This window comes from Siphateles boraxobius, unplaced genomic scaffold (assembly GCF_051911475.1).
Source record: "Siphateles boraxobius isolate OS27281-9 unplaced genomic scaffold, OSU_SipBor_1 13, whole genome shotgun sequence".
NCBI lineage: Eukaryota > Metazoa > Chordata > Actinopteri > Cypriniformes > Leuciscidae > Siphateles > Siphateles boraxobius.
Genome location: NW_027508733.1, coordinates 14648731 through 14670141, shown reverse-complemented (window position 1 = coordinate 14670141; position 21411 = coordinate 14648731). Strand labels below are relative to the sequence as shown.

Below are 21411 nucleotides of genomic sequence, written 5' to 3'. Positions count from 1 at the left end.
TCTGAAATTGGGCACTCAGACAAACTGTAATTAGGTATACAGGTGATTTTATCAATATAAAGGAATTTAATGACTTAAAGTATTTAAATATGTTATTTAAGGCTTTCAGGATTAGAATGGGAGCTTGTGCTCAGGTCAGGACAGGTATAAGAACTTGATTTGGCTTTCCTGACAGCAGAAGTATTTTACTGCTACCAAAATTAAATATCCTCCTATTTCTTTTTTTTCTTTTTCTTCGTTTTCTTGTGTAGCCCAAAGAAAATAGATAGATTGCATTTTTATGAACAAATATTTTTACCAAGATTGCCCCCTTTTGCATATTAGTACATTTACATATTATTATTATTATTATTATAACAGGGACAATGGACAGTAAAGAACTGTCCCAGAATTAGCTACAGAGCTCAATTTCATCTGCAGTCCCTGGCATTTGACAGATGCTTTTATCCAAAGTGCCTTACATTGCATTTCAATGTACACATTTACATTCTTATCAGTTCTTTCTTTCCCTGAATCGAACCCATGACCTTAATTTTGCAAGCGCCAACATTCCACTGTTTGAGCTACAGGAAAAGTAGGAATTTATCTGTAAAACCAATCAACCCAACTCAAGATTTCTAATATTAAAAGTTAACATTTGATTGTGGAAAAGTTTACAGATATGGTTCTTGATCAATGCAATTGTAATGAATATCTGTTAAAACATAACCTTGCTTCACAGGGACCAAATTACTGAAACGTCCCATCTTAAAGGTATTGTTCACTCAATTTAAAATTCTGTCTTCATTAACTCACCCTCATGTTGTTTCAAACATGCATGAGCCTCTTTCAATGTTTGGTTACTAATATTTGAAGATTATTGGTAACCAAACATTGCTGGTCCCCATTGACTTCCATAATATTGTTTTCCATAGTATGGAAGTTCCACACAAGAAAGAAACTTTGGAACAACATAAGGGTGAGTAAATGGGTGAACTATCCCTTTAAGCCCCAGGTTATAATCTGACAAGTTCAGTGTTTTAAATTGGTTCCAAAATGAAATCACAGTGGTTACTTAAGACAAGATATTACTCTGACTGAAGTTGTTTCTGCAATACAGCCTCAGGAAACCATTCCTCATGTATGCAGCCATATATCAAGGTGGACCTCACACAGCGGGGGCACACTCACAGTGTCATTACATGGACATTTATCAACTTTATCATAGAAGGCTTTAATATAATATAAAGCTAACAGACATAGGCGTCGATTTCGGGGATGCGGTGATTTCGGACCACCAGATTTCGTCATGAGTCATTTTGTACCCACCACTTTTAACTTCCGTCCATATTAATTTGACTTTTGGTTCGATTTTTTGACCGTTTTCAGTGGTTATGAGGAGCAATATGAGAGAGAAATTTGGCAATCATTGTCTGACCCAGCAAAAAAAAAAAAAAAAAAATATATATATTTTTTATTGATTTTTCTGTTCGCATTTATGAGGGAAAAAACAACGTGTCAGTTCTCGTTTACTGACATGAGCGTTCTGAAAGCGGCACTAAAATACTTCTTTAAAACTTTAACAGAGACCTCAAACAGAACAGCTGCCTTTCTTTACATTTATTTTCGTTTTGTATTAATTATATCTTAATTTTACTCAATGTTTCATGAACCAATTGTCTGGATTTATTTAATAAATAAGAAGTAAATATAGCAGAATCACGACATGGAGGCGCCGGCGAGTGAATTGGAGTTCGTCTCATAAATTAACCGAAACTCGGCGTATAATGCACATTCACATTCACAGCGTATTTAGACATATTTAGATGCATTTATAATCATTACTTTTACCGGTTCTTTGTGGCAAGCTTTATGCGTGCGGTCGTGCGCTTGAGCACAAATTATGAGCTTTTGGCAATTTTTTTTTATAATTATTGACTAAATTAGAATATAGTAAAATATTTTTTTTTGTGAAAGTTTTGGGTGGGCCTGTTGAAAAGTGGGGCCTGAGCTACAGGACATCGTCTTTGAAAACATAACCTGCGCGAAAGAGAGAAAAAAAATTAATACGTCATTGTAGGCTACCCAGCACTTCTGAAAATGCACTTCCGAATGCGTCTCTGTCCCCAGCACATTTCAAACCAAACTGACGCCCATGATAACAAAGATAGATTGACAAGTGACACTGCAATGACTAACCTTTTAAATTGCTAATTTAACCCTTTACACTCTTTTTTTTTTTACATCAGCAGGGTTCACTTGGAATGCTCCGAATGCAATGGGCAAACACGGTCCTCAAGGGTCAATGCCCTCTGCCCTGCAGAGTTCAGCTTCATTTAATGTTTTCTAAATGTAATAAATTTTCAGTGAAATCAATTCTGATTTAAAAAAGTGATGCATATGTTAACAAACTGACCCACTGTACCTTTTATCATGCAGATGATTTGTATGAATTTATTATCACAAGCTTGGATGTGTTCTGTCAGTGCTTGAGGAAGGTAAAGTAAGTGGGGAACTGAAAAAAAAAAACGAGTTGGCTTTATAGCACAGTCTCATTTCAGTAAACTGCTGGTTAGGTATGAAATATGCCACATGGTGTCCGGTAAGAGACTTGGTGAAAATATGTTGGAAATTTGAGAGTAACCTGTTTATTTGTCACCACAACAACTCAGTTATTAACAAGGATTGAATGGTTCTACTTAGTTGTGGGTGTATTAGTGTGTGGTTTTCTATAGAAACAGAAAATGCAGAGTAAATATTCTAACATTAAATATTAGAGACAACACGGCACTGACAACATACATTATACTTCATCTCATTAAACGACAAATTAAACCCCATGTAGCCTACTATTTAAATCGATTGCTGGACGTTGTAATGTTATTGTAGCCTACATAAATCTGATTTAGCATTTTATTAGCAACCCCCACCCCACCTGTTCCACCCACTTTTTAAAACAAAGTTACGTCACTGATTTTTATGTTTATATGTTTACTTAAATGTTATATGGTGTTTTACCAAAGTGTCTAATAATTTTTACAGATAAATTGCTTTAATACCAATTACCAAGGTGACCTGTAAAATACTTTTGCTGTCAGGAAAGCCAAATCAAGTTCTTATAATTGTCCTGACCTGAACAAAAGCTCTTATTCTAATCCTGAAAGCCTTAAATAACATATTTAAATACTTTAAGTCATTAAATTCCTTTAAATTGATAATTTCACCTGTATATCACCAAACAAAAAGGTTTGAAAAAGCGCCCCCTGCTTGCTATAGCTGTAAATGTAAGCACAACAAAAGCTCACGTTGTTTTCCAAAGACAGATATTGATTACAGTGGTCTGTATCTTAAACCTGCAGTGATCATAAACCTGCATTGGTTACCTCCACTGTAACTGATTTCCCCACACACCTTAATGCTTTGATGTTAAAGCTAGAATGTCCACTAATGTGTTTATTTACAAAAAGGCATGCGTGGAGAAAAACAAGTTAATTTTATTTTTATCTAAATTGTCATAAAACTGCTATTTAAATATATTATTCATATAGGTTATACAAAAAACCTGAATAAGCTGATCTATAGAATGTAAACTGGTGGTAGCCTAGTCCAGTGGTTCCCAACCCTGCTCCTGGAGTACCCCCAACACTGCATGTTTTCTTTGTCTCCCTAATCAAACACACCTGATTCAACTCATTAGCACATGGGTTAATGAGCTGATGAGTTGAATCAGGTGTGTTTGATTAGGGAGACAAAGAAAACATGCAGTCTTGGGGGTACTCCAGGAGCAGGGTTGGGAACCACTGGCCTAGTCTATGAAAGGTACACCCCTCTAAGCTCACAGAAATGGTTAGACTCAAGTCTTCAGCAGCCAATGACACCGACCCGTTCATACTGATTTTTAACGCGTATTTCACGCGTTTTTTATGTGTAAAATACACGTGAAATACGCGTGACATAATCAACGCGAATTTTTACGTGTATTTTACACGTGAAATACGCGTAAAAATTCGCGTGTTTTTGGCCCTCTTGGCTTTCCATAGCAAACTGTTTGCGCGATCATTTGCTCTGAGAAAAAACGCAAAAAAAGAAAAAATAAGAGAGTATGGGTGAAAGAGTGGATCTGCATACGCGAAGAGTCTGTGCTACAGAGAGAGTTGGAGGTGAGTAGCATGCATCCTACAGCATGTTTATATCGGAGATGTAGCTGCATGTTTATGTTTAGCTGACGGCAAAAATCACGTATTTACCCGGTGACCTCAACTCATGCCTTGCTGTGATTGGCTGTTGCTCATGACATCAGTGAGATTGAGTCGTGCGACAGCTCTGGATATCTAGCATACTAGATATTTTTCTAGGCTCGGCGACGCGTCTGCGAGGGTCTTTGATGCGTTGTTGGCTCTTTGATACTAACAGATTGGCGAGCGTTCATCGCCCGCTAATCCCCCTCGATTTGCACGCGATAACACCCTGACCTGTCGGCGAGCTCAACGATTTGCAAATCGGGCTTAAAATCATGTAGTGTGAACTAGGCTTCAGGAAAAGACAAAAAAATTCATCTTAGTGAGGAGGCGGGGCTGACCCCATTGCTATGTATGACACAATCTTTTGAAGACTGTGATTGGTTGGTTGTCCAAGAAGGAAAAAAGAGGGATTTTAAGTATAGGGCCTATTCTAAGCCTTCACTTTGAAATTACATGGGTAATTTTTCTTATTTGACCGTTCTCATACACACAGACATTATATATGTGTATATAAATCCTTTTTTTTTTTACCATGCTGTTAATTTCCTATAAGGTATTTGATTGGCTTAGAATGATAAAAATTGTTCCACTCTTTCACTCTTACACTGATTGCTGGCATGTCTACTTAAGTTGTGGTTTGAATGTTGGTTTTAATGTATCAAACATGGAATCAAAAACAAGAAGGACGAGAAAGCCCAACTGGACAGAGGAACAGTGCTTACTGTGAAAATTCGGGCTGGGTCTCACAGCATGGGGCAAGAAGTAGACGTGGGAGCTTATAGCACAAATTATTAACGGTTCATTCCCCCTGCTTGTGCGCACCAGAGAAGCCTAGTATATTCATAAATGCAGTTTTTTGAGCCTGCAAGGTGGTAATGTCCAGTGGAAACTAAATGAACTGCGACACAATAAGAGGTTCTGAAAGTGCTGTAATTGTTTGTGTTCACTCGCTTACAGAAGGTTGTGACAGACCAAATCATCACTGCTGCATTGTTGCATTTTCCCAGTTGGCGAATATCTTAATGTAGTGATTACTTTCAATTCTGGCACTATGGCATATCTGTGCTGTGTCGGATATGTTAGCGCGTCTCTAATAAGATCGGTCACAAACATGATCCCTGCACAATCTAATCTATAGTGTCTTATTAACTCACTGTCATCCATTGTCTGCAACACATTTCTTCTTCCTCTTCGTCTTTCAGTCATTTTCTCCTCTGCTAAAGAAACTCTTAAGCCTCTTAAAAGTCCTCGTCCGTACTTCTAACAATTTTTGACCTTAAGACCTCTTTTAAGGTTTAAGATGCTTTCTGAATGACTTTTTTCTGCACTAGGATTTTTATTTAATTTTAAGAGCAAACGCCCACATTTCTAAGAATTTTCTTAGAATTTTGTCACTAGGAGCTACTCTTTTCATTAAGATTCTTTATGAATACGGGCCCTGGGCCTGTCTTCATAAAGATTCTAAGAATCCTCTCAGAGGATGGCGTTTTCTTAGAATTTCGCCTAAAAGTGACACGAAAATCCCAGTTAATATAAAAGCTATTCCTCAAGATTCCTAGCGCTTAAAAGAGCTCCTAAGGCGAGATCTGCTAAGAGCAGGGAAGAGGACTTTTAGTGTTTTAGGAGTTCCCCTAAGCAGCTGCACAAAATGGCCAACAGAGGAGGCAGGAGAGATGTCCTGCAAACACTTGATGACAGGGAATTATTGAGACGCTACAGATTGGATCGTGCAGGAACCATGTTTGTGGTGGATCTCCTTAGAGATGCAATTACTTCAACTCGACGCCACAACGCTATTACACCGGAGAAGAAAGAAATCACAACCCTGAGGTATTTGGCAACAGGGAAAATGCAACAATGCAGCAGTGATGACTTGGGTCTGTCCCAATCCTCCATCAGCAGAGTCATCACCCAAACACTGACAGCTTTGTCACAACCTAATATTGTGACACAATTTGTTTCATTCCCGCTGGATGCCCGCACTTTACACACACATAAAAGGGTATTTATGGACATTGCAGGATTCCCTGGCTGCTGGGTGTAATTGATGGAACACATGTGAGAATAATTGCGCCATCAGAGGACGAGGCTGTCTTTGTTAACAGGAAGAATTTCCACAGCATCAATGTGCAAATAGTGTTCAATGCGGCCTGTAAGATTTTGGACATTGTGGCTAAATGGCCAGGCTCCACACATGATGCGAGAATGCTCTCCGAGAGTGGCATCAGACAGCTTTTTGAGAGACGCTATGTGCCAGCTAATTGCCATCTGTTTGGGGACAGTGGCTACCCATGCAAACCATGGCTCCTTACACCTTACCTCCAGCCACGCCAAGGGCCCCAACTAAACTATAACAGGTAAGCCAAACAATACAAAAATCATGGAAATGAAATGCAAGCAATATGTTAGAGCATCCAAGTAGTGCAATATTTCCATCAAATAATTAAAGGTCTGTATTCTATTGTAGGCCCCACAAGACAACAAGAGCGGTGGTGGAGCGTGGCATAGGCCAGCTTAAGAGGCGCTTTCATGTGCTCCACGGAGAGGTGCGGCTGAGGCCTGAAAAAGTCAGCAAAGTCATCATAGCCTGTGCAATATTACACAATATTTGCAAGGTTAGACAGATTGCAGAACCTCTGGAGGATGGCGATGAGGCTGAGGATGAAGACAACGATGAGGATTGTGGTGAAGAAGATATTCACATTCCACAGGGGAACCTAGCCCAGAGTGGACTGCCTTACAGGGCAAACTTCACAAATTAACATTACAGGCAAGCTGTAGCCCCATGTTATTTGAGAACTTGTGATGGTATTAAGAACTACTACAGTTTTACTGCACATCACCTGCAATTGTTAAATGCAAGACACAGAACACAATCTGTAAATGGTTTATTTTTTAGGTGTTCAATTTTAAGGTGGTAGTACTCCTGAAGGGAAAGGACTTTTTTTTGTTGTTCAAACACATCAATTGTGAGTTGCAATCTTCTCTCCTGTAGGGATGCTGATGGAGCATGTTGCTGCGGATGGGAATGGTGTTTGATCCGCCGGGCTCTCCTGAGTAGCAGCTGTAGATGGTTCAGGCGGCAATCTTGTCGGCAAACTTGATGGGCCCAGATCTTGTGATGGCTCCATGCTACAGAAATACATAGGCCTAGTTTAATTATTGTTTTGATTAAATTGATTTAATACAATGAGCATGGATAACACATGAAATGGGTTCTGCAATGAATAAACACTGTTGATATGAATAACCTGTGTCCTACCTTTGCTGCATTTCAAGGGCCTGCATCATTGACGTGACATTGACACAGACATTGATAAAAGCTGAGCCGTGTTACCCTCGTTAAGACCACACTGAGTTGTAACGTTGCAATTTCTACTTCATTAAGGAAAGCCCCTTGAGATAGGCCATCTTGTTTTCAATGGGGTCCATATGGGAGTGAAAGTACAAAATATTTAGGATATTAATATGAGCAAATAAGACACAAATCATTATTTGAACAGGGTGTAATGAGCTTAAGTTTTCACATATTTTAGATTCTAATGTTAGGCTATAACCCCTAAAGCTTACTATTCATTTTCCAGATATTTTCTTGAATGTGAAATATTATTTACAATTACAGTCTGCATAAGATTAGAGTGTATAATTATGTTTATTGATTTGAGGGTACATCCTTTGCTCATTATCACCAAAAGTTCATTTTCATCCAACTTGTAGGATCAACCAATCTCGGCTTTTGAAATGATGACTCATACCTAGCAACGGTGTAGTTATGGAGCTCTCTGAGAGGATTCTCAGAATCTTTAGGGATACGGGCCCTGGTGTTTAACTGAGCTTCTTTAGCGCCTTCAAGTGTGTGGCCACAAGGTGGCAATAACTCGTAATTGTTCAAGAGTTCCTCCGTAAAAAGAAAATGCAAGCGATTCATCTAAATGTACAAAGGCACAAATGCACTGTACATAAGATTACACACCACGAGTCTACAGTATCAAATGCACATGCTGAAGAACTACTAGTGCTTTAATTTGAGATTCTACATCTCGTCACATAAAGACACTGCAGAGAGCACACACCCTTTAGGCCCCGCACACTTTGCAGACTTTGCATAGAAATGAACAAATTTGGAAATGCAGCATACTGGTACAATAAAACTGTTTATTAAAGAAAGTGAAACATATCCCCATGACTTTAAAATACTGCAAATATAAAGAGGCATGTCAAATTTCAGTCTGCGTTTGAAATGATATGGTAGGCTATGACGGGACATGCAATGACTTGCTGAGCAATGATGCAGGACAGATAGGAAACAATTACTGGAAATACAATACAGAAAGGGTTGGGATGGGGCCTTGTGGCTTACTTTACGAACAATAAGGAAGAGCAACCCTGAAGAGATCAACAACATTGGTAGGTACAGTAGGTAGACTGTACTTAGCAAGAATAGGAGAAGGGGAGGGCATTAAGAAGTCTAATGCAAGTGCATGCATAGCTTTTCAACATGCATCATTATACTCTCACAATTTTAGTTAATGGCTTTAAAGTGAGCTTTAGCTTGTTTTTGTACTCACTATGACTCCTGCTGTCCATGCAAATATGTCTGTGTTCGATATTTGCATATCCTAATCATAACATCAGTCAAATTCATTCAGTTGAGCTCTTCTATCTTCCTCTTCTGGGTCAGACCGACTGTTGTTTTTTCACCAAAGACTACTAAAAAACTACTATAATCAAGTCATTCTGAATTCTTCTTCTCAATCCACTGTTTGAAAGCGGACGAATCCAGACAAAAGTATTCTTTTAAAATACGTCAGTGTCTCAGGTGACGATGCTGGAGTATATTGTTTCTGTTTCATCTGTCTCATTAGCTTTCTGCAACACAAATGTGACAAACTATGAAACTCTTCAGGAGAACATCTGTGGGATTAACACACATCATAATTCCAAGAAACAGCACAGAGATGGTGAATCAGAGCATGCAGTCGAATAAAAACAAATCCCTGAACAAGCTCTAGCAGGGATACAAGACATTTCAATAAGTTAAAGACTATGTCACTGTGGTGTTTTTACATGCAGAAAAGAAAAGATCTATGGCCTCATCCTTCCCCATTAAAGTTCAAATTAAATGTGTTAAATATTTCGTTTATTAAATAATTACACTCCTAACAGTATTGCAGTGTAATCTCCTATATAAACATTTTTAGAGTGATAGAATTTTTAGAAAATATGTGGGTCTGTTCCTCACAAAGATATTGTATTGACTTTAAAAGACTTGGACTATCACAAAATTATATACTTTTAGGGTGGTTTTTGCCAGTTTGCAGCTTGACAGCACCCATCCTCAGCCACTTTAATTAAACTGAAATGAGTAACCTGGATCATCTTTGAAAACTATAACTTTTTTTCGACAGTGGAAGTCAAACTGGGTTGGAATGACAGGAGAGTGATTAAATTATGATTTTTATGTCTTGGGTGACTAAACCTTTAAGCATTCAATTTCTAGGTCAAATATCAGGATGGATATGCAAACAGATGCTGTTTCATGAAAATTATACCTTTTTTTGTCCATTTGGTTTAAAAAATCCTGTTTCAGCATATTGTACTTCATCTTCTTCTGACTGAGCTGTCTCTACTGTATGTGTACATGGTTCAAAACAATTTCCTAAAGAATTAGGGTTAGGAGATGGTTAATTTCTCAATTATTAATATCAACTAAGCACTTCATGCAAAACCGTTAATACAATTCTTCTTGCTATATAGAAGCTGAAGGAAAATCATACCTTTTTGTGCCGTTCTTTTTTGTTTCCTGTAGAGAAAGTACATCAAACCAGCAAGTGCAAGCAGAAGTGCAGCAGAAATACATGCAGCAAGGACTCCGTGTCCATGTCTATGTGTCAGAGATCCTAAAAGGAAAAGGTTTATTAACTTAACTTTGTCCTCATCTCAGCATTGCCTCCATAGACCCAGAGCAATGATACCTATGCCATTCAGACAGAGGCAGAAAATATTTAATCTATGTGATATTTGATGAAACAGAACAATTCAGTAAATAGACACTAATTACTGTTGATGTACCTTCACATGTGTGACAGAGTCGCGTGATGTCCAGATGTGTGGTCTTGTTTCTGATGGGATTGTTGATCACACAGCTGTATGTGTTTTTATCCTGATATTCCACCTCCAGAGGTAGAGAGAGACTGATGCTGAGATCACACACACTGATGCTGGACAATACACTGATTCCTTTGTACCAGGAGAGAGTCACATCACTCACATTCAACACTGAACACACCAGTGAACATCTGGACTCTGATGAACGTTCAGATGATGAAGAACAGTTTAAAGAGTTATTAGTGATGACGGGAATGGCAAGAGGAGCTGGAAAACAAAAATAACATTAGTAACGTAAATGTCAATTTGATCTGTAATTGTGTAGAATGTATACTAACTAGATACTAATGTAAACTAATAGGCAGTCAACATTTTTGTTTTAAATGTCCTCTACAATGTTTAATTTGATCATAGGTAGTACGTCTGTCTGACATAGATGTATATTTATAATATGAAACACTTCAATTTACTCACCATAGACAGTAACATTGAATCTCTTGTATGAAGTTCCTTTGCTGATGACGGTTAGTTTATAAAGTCCAGTGTGTTCAGATCTGATGTTTCTGATAGTCAGAGATCCAGTTTGATTGTCTATCTGGAGTATTTTCTCAAATATCATAACAGTGTTATCTATATAGATGTTCTGTCTGTGGATTTCAGCTATACGCGTCTCTTGAGGTCCAAACATCCACAGTATCTGATCATCTTTCTGCACTTTAACATCAGTGTTTAGAGTGACAGAATCTCTCTCAGTCACTGACACTGACTTCACTTCGTCTGTACCAGCGCCAAACACACCTGAAACACAAACAGAAGAAACTCAGGGGTAGGGGTGTATCATTTTTTATAATAATTTACAGACATAGGGGAGAGCGGGGCACAACCTAACACTTTTTGACTTTCTCAGTTTGTGTAAATTCACTTATGGTTCGGAGTATTTATTTATTCCCTCATTAATTTCACACGTCTAGTACAATTATGTAGTTTTGTTTTATTAATGCAGTGTATACTTTTTCTTGATTTACCCCGAAAGAATAGAAGTGAAATGTGACAACATGGCCCATAGGTTGGTCATGTTGTAACATGGAAGATTAAAATGCTATCTGAAGTAATAAAAAATATATATACAACACAAACTAAAATAGTTTGTAAATAAAATACAGTTATTAACTTTTTAAACCCATTAAACCTCTAAAAGCTTCAATTCATTCATTTTTTTTTTTTTACAATGAATTCAATGGCTATGTTAAGGTCATTTGAGACTGTTGCAGAGAAAGAAAATTAGACAAGAAATTGGATACATGTCTGTTACAAACAATAATATACCTTTCAATCCTAGCAGGAACAGATAAAAGCAAGCTGTTCTGCCAACAGTATTCCTCAACATATCGCCGGGCAGATAGTTAAACTCCTCATGACGACGTCAACTGACTGATAAAAGAAGAAAACAGAAAAATCCCACGTTCATTCGAATCTAATCCATACCGAGCTACACGATTATGTCCGATTTGCTCAAATCGTTAATTATAAACGCAGATCTGGACGAACTGATCGAGGAGTGTGTGTGAGTGTAACATGAAACCCCCGTAGTCCCCGCCCGTTTCATCAAAGCAACAGACGCATGGTTTTTGGTTTAGTAATGAACAGACCGTTGAAAAAAAAAATCTAATAATAATTTATCAAATCTTTGCTTCAGTTCTGTATTAAGAAAAAAAAGTGTTTTCTCTATCTAAATCTTGTTATAAGCTCAATTTAATACAGTTGAGATTTTGCCACCTATACCAAGCAAGTATATATAAAAACTAAGTTTGTAGTATGTTTTTCTAAAATCTAATTTTAATTTTCAACAACCCATTTGGTCAGCAGTAGCCTTGATATCTGTAAACTCAAATAGGCCTAATGACACACCATTGCAGTGTTGCTATTCACCAATTTTAAAAGTCAGTACTGTAACCCAAAAGCTATTGACAAGATCTCACCCGATCAAAAAGTTAGGCATCCCAATATGAGTCTCATGATGTATTTATTTTTTTTAAATTTATTTTTTGAGCAACTGAGATTTTTTGCTGTCTCTTTAAATGAGTTTGACTTTAGAATGTCTATAGGCTTATATGAAGTTTATATATACGGCAGTATTAAGGTCAGGCCATCAGAAGCACCTCATCCACCTACACTAGTACCACATGCACACGCCACCACGCATCCATCTCTCAAACTCATTGTTGTGCACAACTTGCACATTCCACTGGTACAAACCACATGTTTAGTACACAGCTTATAGGTACAGTACCCTGACCTAGATTATATAAATGATTACATTACATTAAGGTGATTAAACTGGTTAAACTATAGCCGCACATATGCAATATATATTCTTTGAATTGTTCAGAAAATTTATTGGACTTTATTTAACAATTTAAAACAAATGTATGCGTAATTCATGCATGTTTCTGATTAAAACATGATGTGCAGTGCAATCTCTATAATCTAAATGATAAACCATGTTACAGTCTAATGATCAGTGTGGTTTTCAGCTCTTCTCTGAACCTGAAGCCCCTTCCTCTTCTTTTCCTCGCTGCTACAAAAACCCAAAGCGAAGTGAGGCCTCTGATCTGACTCAACCATCAGAGATCTCACACTGATGTCTTTGTGATGTTCGCAGAGAAGAAAGATGCAGAAGTTCTCACAGCTTCGGCCTAAAAGTCCCCATCAGTGCAGTGCGACTCACAATAGATGATTCAGATAAATATTAAAGCAATAATCAACGGTCTACAAAAATTATCAGATCAGCACAACCATAAACCTATTTATTATATAGGTTACAGTGGCTGAAACGTTGATGAAACAGTGTCTTGTATCACGTTCGAGTGACCACTTCCTGTTGAGATGCAGAGGGGAACAAAAAAGGTCAAAGCCAAAATGCAGTGTGCATACAGTCGTCCTTTTTCACACGAATCAGTCACCCTTCTGTGTTAACTTCAACTTTTGTCATTTACGGACACCAAAAGTTGTGATAGCAAATGACAAAATGTGAGTATGGTATTTTAAAATGCAAATGAAATTATTCAATGAAAATTTTCACCAGGTTTTAGATATTATTATAAAAAAAAAACTCAATTCACTCAAAGTTTGCAGTGTGATGAAATAATAAAAATAGTGTCTGATTGAGGGGGTAAAAAATCAAATAATAGCCTATATAAAGTGTATTAATAATCATCATGGTCACTGCTGCTGTCAAGCAAGGCTCTTTTGACAGTTAAGAGTTTAATGATAGCAGAGAGAGCTGTATACTGTAAATATGTTGTGCCGACAGTGTTTTGTAAGCAGTTTTAAATCACATGATTCCGTAGTGATGCGTGTTGTAATTCAGGTCTTAAAATGGTTTCTAAATCTCAGAATTGTTCGTCGTTTACAGACAACGCTAATAGTCTCAGATGGATCTAAAAATTAGCTGAATTTTTTAAAACCCCTAAGTTCACACATTTTTCACACTTTGGGTTCTGGTAGGCCACGGTTTCCTGTAGATCAGAGAGATAGTGTTATATACAGTCCTATAAGATTTACGCTGAGTAATCTAACGTAATGTTTATGTATTCAACTCCACTGCTGTTTAAAGAAGTGATCTTTTGCCTTTCAAAATGTCCCTTGTTTTTATTTGTTTTAGTCATGATTCAGACTGACCAAACTAGCTTCTATCACTAAACAGACAGTCCAGGGAAGAGCTTCAGTGTTTTGCCACTTAATGTTTTGCATACCTTATTGTCAAGCCATGGTTGCCAAGTTACCGTTCCCAGGTGGCAAGTGACATCTGATATCTTTGACTTTTGTTTGCATACTGTGCGATATATCAGCATCACATGAAACACAAAGTACAGTGGGAATTTCTCATTCTGCATTTAATGGGCAACAGACCCTCAGTGTTTCCACCCTCATTAACCATTTCTAATGATAAACTTCCTCAGTAACTGAAAGCATCCATTACACTCAGAGTATAATGGCAGTTAATGGAAGCCTAAGGGAGGAGCCCAGTGTTTGTACTGTAACTTGATCTGTCTCCATAAGTGTGGTCTGATTAACATCAAAATCCTCATGAGTATGGGTTTGTTTGAGGGGCTTAGAAGTAGGGAATGTTTGTTCATAAAAAGTGGGATTCCCTGATGTTTCCAATTATCAGTATCATTTGTGTAAGCATCACTGATCAAGTAACGGAGGAAGGGTATAGTGAAAAACAATTAGCTTATAAATCATGCACCAGTTCCTCATTTTAAGACCTCCTTCTTTCCTTTCAAACTGTCGACTTCCTTTTTCACAAACGGATCTGTCTGTTCTGATGTCATTCATAATGCTGAATCAAAAATGAAACAGAATATTAGGAAAAATGTGGTACAGGAGAAACTGCAGATCTGTACGTGCGCATCAATAGGAGTTTTGTATTTTTATCTTGGTCTGTCACCGTTTCACATGCCAAACCGCATCCTGTGTCAGAGGTCTCCATGCAGATCATGTGAAGTGACAGTGTGCTTTATAAAGACCCAACTTACCCTGAGAACAAAGAGCAGTCTACCATGTTTGTCCTTTCCTCTACAAATATTGACTTCTGGTCTCTGTTCAAAGAAACACACCTAACAGAGGAAACAATGAAGTACGTTAAACACATGAGTGCAGATTTCCAGCATAAGACTATCACATTTCTTTCTCTACCCTCCCCCTCCCTCTCAGTCTTCCGTGCAATGTTTATCTCCTAAACACAGGGGAGATGGAGCTGGGGGAATTTCCATGGAAAAAAAAGAAAGAAGTGCAGCTGCATCATGTGAAACTACAGTAAGCAGCCGCCTATGGGTTCTGACGCAAACCATACAACCACAAGCTTAGGAGCTACATAAAAGAACAGAAATTGTCAATTTAAAGGGAAAATTCACCCAAAAATAAAAATCTGCCACCCTTATGTCATTCCAAACCTGTATGAGTTTCTTTCTTCTGCTGAACAAAAGAAGATATTTTGAAAAATTTGTCGATAATCAAACAGTTGATGGGTCCCTTTGACTTCTATTTGGAAAAAAAAATACTATGGAAGTCAAAGGGGCCCATCAACTGTTTGGTTACCGATATTCTTCAAAAGATCTTCCTTTGTTCAGCAGAAGAAAGACACTAATACAGGTTTGGAATGACATAAGGGTGGCAGAATTTTATTTTTGGGTGAACTATCCCTTTAAGAGCTTGTCTAAGTTGCTATGACACGTATAGTGGCGTATTTGCTTTCCAAACCATATCACTCGACAATAATAGTCATTTACTACTAAACAAACTCATTTTTCCTTTCAATTCAGATTAATTGTATAGCACTTTTCACAATACATATCGTTTCAAAGCTGTAGCCTACAGAAAATGTATGCGTCTACATTACAATTCAGAGTGATCTATTTTCAGAAAGGTGACTAGCTGTGTCCATGTAGGCTATTTCAGAAACGTCCATATACAAATCACGAAGTTAGCTAAAAATGTATTAATTTAGGGCACACGCAATGAGGTAATTGAGGCAATTAATATATGTTAACAAATAATTAGGATATAGAAAAATTTAGCAATTGTGCAAAATGTTGGTTGATTCACTGGCATCATCATCAGATTCAATAAAAAAAAAAACTTACTAGGCGGCTACCCTATGTCCGTTATTACTGAGGCGTTGCCTCGCAGATCAAACCATTTGACATAATCGGTGAGTCACAGAACTTATAAGCTAGGCTACTAGAAGCTGTTTACATGTACAACATGTGTCACAATACGGATTGCAGTATGTGATTTTACTTTTTCGCGTTTCGTACGATGATTTAAGTGGGTGCCCTAATCTTGGAAACCTGGAAAAAGTTATTTATTTCCCCCCCGCCGTCATAAACAACCCAGCGATATCTTTGGTGCGCCCCGTCAAAAGCCTGCAGTGGCTTAACGTTGATAACGTGGAAGTTTAAATATTTTAAAAAATTTCTGCCACCTTGTGGTTGTTAGATGTTATTTATACCATAGCCAGCAGCCATATCACCCTGTAGCCCAAGACTGGTTGCCCACTGAAGCTAAGCAGGGTTGAGCCTGGTCAGTACCTGGATGGGAGACCTCCTGAGAAAACCAGGTTGCTGCTGGAACAGGAGTTAGTGAGGCCAGCAGGGGGATGCTCACCCGTTGGTCTGTGTGGGTCCTAACACCCCAGATGGGGACACTATACTGTCAAAGAGCACCGTCTTTTAGATGAGACGTTAAACCGAGCTCCTGACTCTTTGTGGTCATTAAAAATCCTGGCCAAATTTGACCCTTGGCCTCTGTCCATCATGGCCTACTAATCACCTCATATACCGATTGGCTTCATCACTGTCTCCTCTCCACCAGTAAGCCGTTGTGTGGTGGGCATTTTGGCGCAATATGGCTGCCGTCACATAATCCAGGTGAATGGAGAATGCCGCACACTGGAGGTGGTTGAGGAGATTCCCCCTTCCATGTAAAGTGCTTTGAGTACCCAGAAAGAGTGCTATAGAAATTTAACAAATTATTATTATTTATTTATTCACAGTGAGGATCAGGAAAGAAATCTGAATAATGTAAAACAAACTCTACAAAGTTGATGTTATTTATTTATTAATGAATAAAAACCTTTTTCATGATTAATAATAAGTACATTTAACATTAGTAAAAAACAAAAAGTAAAATCAGCTAATATCTTTATTCTCGTTCAACCATTATTATAATGGCTGCTTATAGGGTTTTGTGAGTTGATGCTATAATGAACTATTTTCATTGGCAGAGAGAGAGAAAGAGTAAATATTACTGTAGGCCGATAGCCAAATTTGGCCTAAATTGTAAGCTAATCAGCCGCACACAATTGTGTTCGTTAAATGTTATATCTTATGGGATGATCAGAACATAAATCTCCCATTAGGAAATTTCAACATAATCTACTAAATCAGATCTTTACTGTAGCTGAGAAGAATTAGGGCCTAAGTAACTAAAGAGTAAATATCAGACTCTGTTATATAAATATTTGTATTTATTCATGAATTGAAAATATTTTGCATTATTACTCCCAACGTTACATAATCATTTAGCTAAAAGCAAAAAAAAAAAAAACTAAACAAACAAAACAAAAAAACACTAAAATAATGTGGGTAGCTTATTGTTAGTATCAAATATCATTCTATTTTGTGGAGCAGGAAACAGAAGACTTGTGGAGTTGCAGCTTAATAATTTTAGTGATAGCCCTTTGAGTAGTGAGGGGAAATTGTTGTTGCTCCACTCATATACACACAAAGCTTGAAACTATTTACATTGGACAAATTTTCTCTAAATGTAAGTTACTCAATAATGACTTGTGTTTATGTCTATCAGTGCAACCGCACTTCTGTGAGTGTGATTCTGCTTAATCGTAGTGTGTTGTGTAATTTACTTCTTAAATTCCTTATAGCCGATGCTTGGTCATATCAGTAAACTGAATCACATCTGTCCCATACAACATTAAATGCAGGCTCATTATGAATAAAGAACAGTCTCACAATTATAAAAAAATTCTGCTATTTAACAATTCTCTATGTAGTACGGGTTAAATATATTATTTTTTTATTTTATTTTAGTATTTTTAAATATTATTATATTTAATAATTATTATTAAATAAATAAATATAAATATATTTAAATATTATTATTAAATAAATATTATTTTTAAAATGTTGTTATTGTTGCAGAATATCAAAATAAACAGGATTGTTTAACTTTGACTTTGCTGCCACCAAGTGTACAGTAATAATTGAGCATGTAAGAACTAGTAAGAGACTGTTAGGCAAAAACAATTATTAAACAAACGGCATCACAGTAAGAGAAATCAGATTCAAATTGTATTTTAAAAGAAAGTTTTATTCTTTTAAAAGAGGCTTGTTCACAAAAATACCGCGACAGCTACCTCGCGATAGGAACGCAGACCTAAATCACACAGAAAACAGACAGCCTTTTTATACCCCCTCTTCTTCAAAGTCCCCTCTTCTGTAATTTCCCACTTACTTAGTAAAATCAGATCTAGCTGGTTTTAGAAAATACAATGGTCCTTCCTAACCACCCCTTCCTGGGCTTTTACTGTCCCCACACCTGTGAGGTCAAAAGACGAGATAATACAGTGGTCCCTCTGACCCACCTGGGCTTTACTGTCTTCACTCCCGTGAGGTCAAAAGGCTTTATAATACAGTAGTCCTTCGGACCCCCCTGTCTTCCTCGAATACAACCCATCCATGTCAAAAGGATCAAAAGGCTCTTTCCACCCATATGTTTTGGTGTGTGTGTCTTTGTTCCTGTCACGTGAATACAAAAGTGTCAGGGGAGAAACACATGATTTAATTGAAAGAAAACCCCCATAATGTCTAAGAAAAAGGAAAAGGAAAATATAACATTTCCACAACAAGACAGAATCAAAGTAATCTTGAAAAAAATGGCAGAATCCCCTGATGTGTGTTTTGGAAATGGCATGGGAGAAATGTCTATCTGCAGCACATAGGGATGGATTGTGATGTCTCTGTGGAGGATGAACTGTCAATCAAACGTTGTTGCTCATTTTCAGCGTTGCGGTCTGTGGCGTTACTGGATGCCTCTGTTAAAAAAAAAAAGAACAATTCAAATGTAGCATATATATATATGATATATATATTGTGAAAAGGTATAAAAACTGCTATTTCCTTGTCTAACCTTGTGGGGAATTTTGACTGGTCGCAGTTTGACTCACAGCCTCTGTTAAACACAAATTCATCAGAATGATCATGAGATCTTCCACTGAGTGACTGGCAGGCTTTAATTTCATCATTTACTCTTACATTTATGTAAATATTCTTACATTTATTACATATATCCAATTCTTTACTTTATCATCAAAGTCTAGTACTCTTTGAATGGTGTAATTATGTGATATCCAAAGCTGCTAAATTATGCAACATCAAAAAAATAAAAAAAAATAAAAAAAAATTACAAAAGGACAAAAAGACTGCAAATTTTTTTTTGTGAACAAGAATTGTCATAGTGGTCAAGTTAGTTTTGCACAAAAGACATATATCAGCTGTAGTAAGTAATACTTGCCCTCTTGTCTTGCTTGTTTACGCTTGTAGAAACAACAAACACATATACAGAGTCCCAGAATTAAAGCGATGACGACAACAACAACAGACACACATATTTTCAGAATGCGATTGTTGCTCTGATCTGGAATGACCAAAAAGAAAACAGTAATTACTGTAAGAAAGTGATCCTGATTCCTGCCAAACTCATTTAGTTACAAAAGTAACAACATATCTCCATTAAATACAGCAGGAATTATTTGACCATGAAGACATCAGTGGGAACTTTAGCACCCAAAATAAGCCTGAAAATGAACACAATTAACCAATATGCATTTGTCATTAACATCTCAAGATTTTCTGACCAAAATGAGGAAAAATCAGATAAAATATAACTAAAAACTATGTAGGATGAATAGTATAGTAGTGACTGAATTTGTTTCTCCTGATCTTCAAGGTTTGTTTCCAAAACTATGACTGTGTGGTAAAATCATATAAAAAGGCATCATGAGAGATCAAGTCAAGACAAACACTAGCATACCTGAACAAAGTTCACTGATGATGAGATATTTAGTCTCATTGATGAATGAATTGGAGACCACACAGCTGTAATTGCCATCATCCTTATAATCCAGATCCAGACATAAATAGTTGAGATCAGACACACTGATGCTGGACAATGAAGCGTTTTCTTTGTACCAGGAGAGAGTCACATCACTCACATTCTCCACTGAACACTCCAACACACACTGTGAGTCTGATGACGGACAATGATTAGAGTGACTGGAAATTTGAGGACTGGGAAGAGGTTCTGGGGAACATAAGAGAGAAGAAATGTTTAATCTCATGAACCATCAATGAATAAATGAGCTGTAAAATGTTGATGTACAAACATAAATAAAAACAGTCTAGACTTTTTGCAGCCAAATGCCACTTCTTACACCACTAGAGGGCAAAGTATAGTTGCACCATGTTCACTTGTTACTCAAAACACTTGCTATTTGGAAAATTTGGACCACACTGTAAATAAATGAAAATGGATAGACTGTATATAGACAGTCTGTATATAGACTAGATTACTAGTCAAAAGTTTGGAATAATAAAGATTTTCAAATATTTTTGAAAGAGGTCTCTTATACTCAGTAAGGCTGCATTTATTTGGCCAAAAATACATGAAAAACAGTAATATTGTGAAATATTATAACAATGAAATATATATATTTAATACGTTTTAAAAAGTAATTTATTCCTGTGATCAAAGCTGAATTTTCAGCATTACTCCAGTCTTCAGTGTCACATGATCCTTCATTCTAGAGAAATCATTCTAATATGATGATTTGCTGCTCAAGAAACATTTCTCATAATATCAATGTTCACCAGTATAGAGATGGGCCACCAGTATTGCAATGATTGGGAGAAATTGGGATGCAATTTAGCTATGGTAACCCTATATTTGTCAATCTGTAAAGTCTCCGGCTGATGGTGTGTACGTGAAACTTGCGCTCAGCATTTGATCTACACTGCACAAGCACAATGCTGGACCAACTTGAATATACAGTATTTTTAGAAGGCTATTATTTGAGTATAGGACTTTATTTTATTTTTATAAGACAGTCCATGCCAGACTTCACTGCTAATTTGAAATTTGTTATTTAACAAAGTCGGATTATTATTGAGATTATTTAAGTATAGGAGCTGACTGAATGACTGAAAATTTTGACCCTCGCAAAAGTTTGAGTATACACTTAAGTAAATTATTGTCATTTTTAAGTATAATGTATAAATAGACCACTAGTTTACAACTTCTTTTTTATTTGTACTACAACAAGTGAGCGTAGGTATTGATAGTTTACTAGTCAAATACTTGTAGCACATTTTTTAGTTTATGAAAGTACACTTTGAAGTCTGAGTAAACTACTAGTTTTAAGTGAACATAACATCATATTTTTAGCCTATTTATTACTTTTGCACTTTAAGTATATAATGTTACTTCTTTAACTCGTTCCCTC

The 21411-nt window shown here is 36.9% G+C and overlaps 2 protein-coding genes across 4 annotated transcripts in view; both read right to left on the bottom strand.

Moving 5' to 3' along the window:
• Positions 1 to 4681: 4681 nt before the first annotated feature.
• On the bottom strand, positions 4682 to 11932 carry LOC143735450 (CD48 antigen-like). Of its 2 annotated transcripts, XR_013203183.1 has the most exons (7): positions 11655 to 11923; positions 10803 to 11126; positions 10293 to 10595; positions 9998 to 10120; positions 9773 to 9879; positions 8789 to 9089; positions 4682 to 7352 (listed from the first exon to the last, which is right to left on the bottom strand). XR_013203183.1 is itself a non-coding variant. In XM_077225627.1 (6 exons), exons 1-6 carry the CDS (start codon positions 11713 to 11715, stop codon positions 9036 to 9038), a joined length of 972 nt encoding a protein of 323 aa, XP_077081742.1. In that variant the 5' UTR covers positions 11716 to 11932; the 3' UTR covers positions 8356 to 9035. The 2 variants fall into 2 exon arrangements, 1 of the variants encoding a protein (XP_077081742.1); XM_077225627.1 differs by lacking the exon at positions 4682 to 7352 and having other exon boundaries at positions 8356 to 9089; positions 11655 to 11932.
• A 7405-nt stretch (positions 11933 to 19337) lies between these two features.
• Positions 19338 to 21411, bottom strand: part of LOC143735439 (uncharacterized) — a 136818-nt gene continuing 134744 nt past the window's right edge. For both annotated transcript variants that reach the window (XR_013203175.1, XR_013203176.1), the window contains exons 2-3: positions 19944 to 20213; positions 19338 to 19547 (exon numbers count right to left, since the gene is read on the bottom strand). The gene's annotated coding sequence lies outside the window, so the exon portion shown is untranslated. The remainder of the gene's footprint in view (positions 19548 to 19943; positions 20214 to 21411) is intronic.

Bases quoted from the DNA above. Each gene is read 5' to 3' on its own strand.
- LOC143735450 (XM_077225627.1), bottom strand. From the start codon at position 11,715: ATGTTGAGGAATACTGTTGGCAGAACAGCTTGCTTTTATCTGTTCCTG. The intron at 10,596-10,802 runs GTGAGTAAATTG...TTTGTTTTCCAG, and splicing joins ATTCAATGTTACTGTCTATG to CTCCTCTTGCCATTCCCGTC. The intron at 9,090-9,772 runs GTATAATTTTCA...TTTGTGTTGCAG, and splicing joins AACCAAATGGACAAAAAAAG to AAAGCTAATGAGACAGATGA.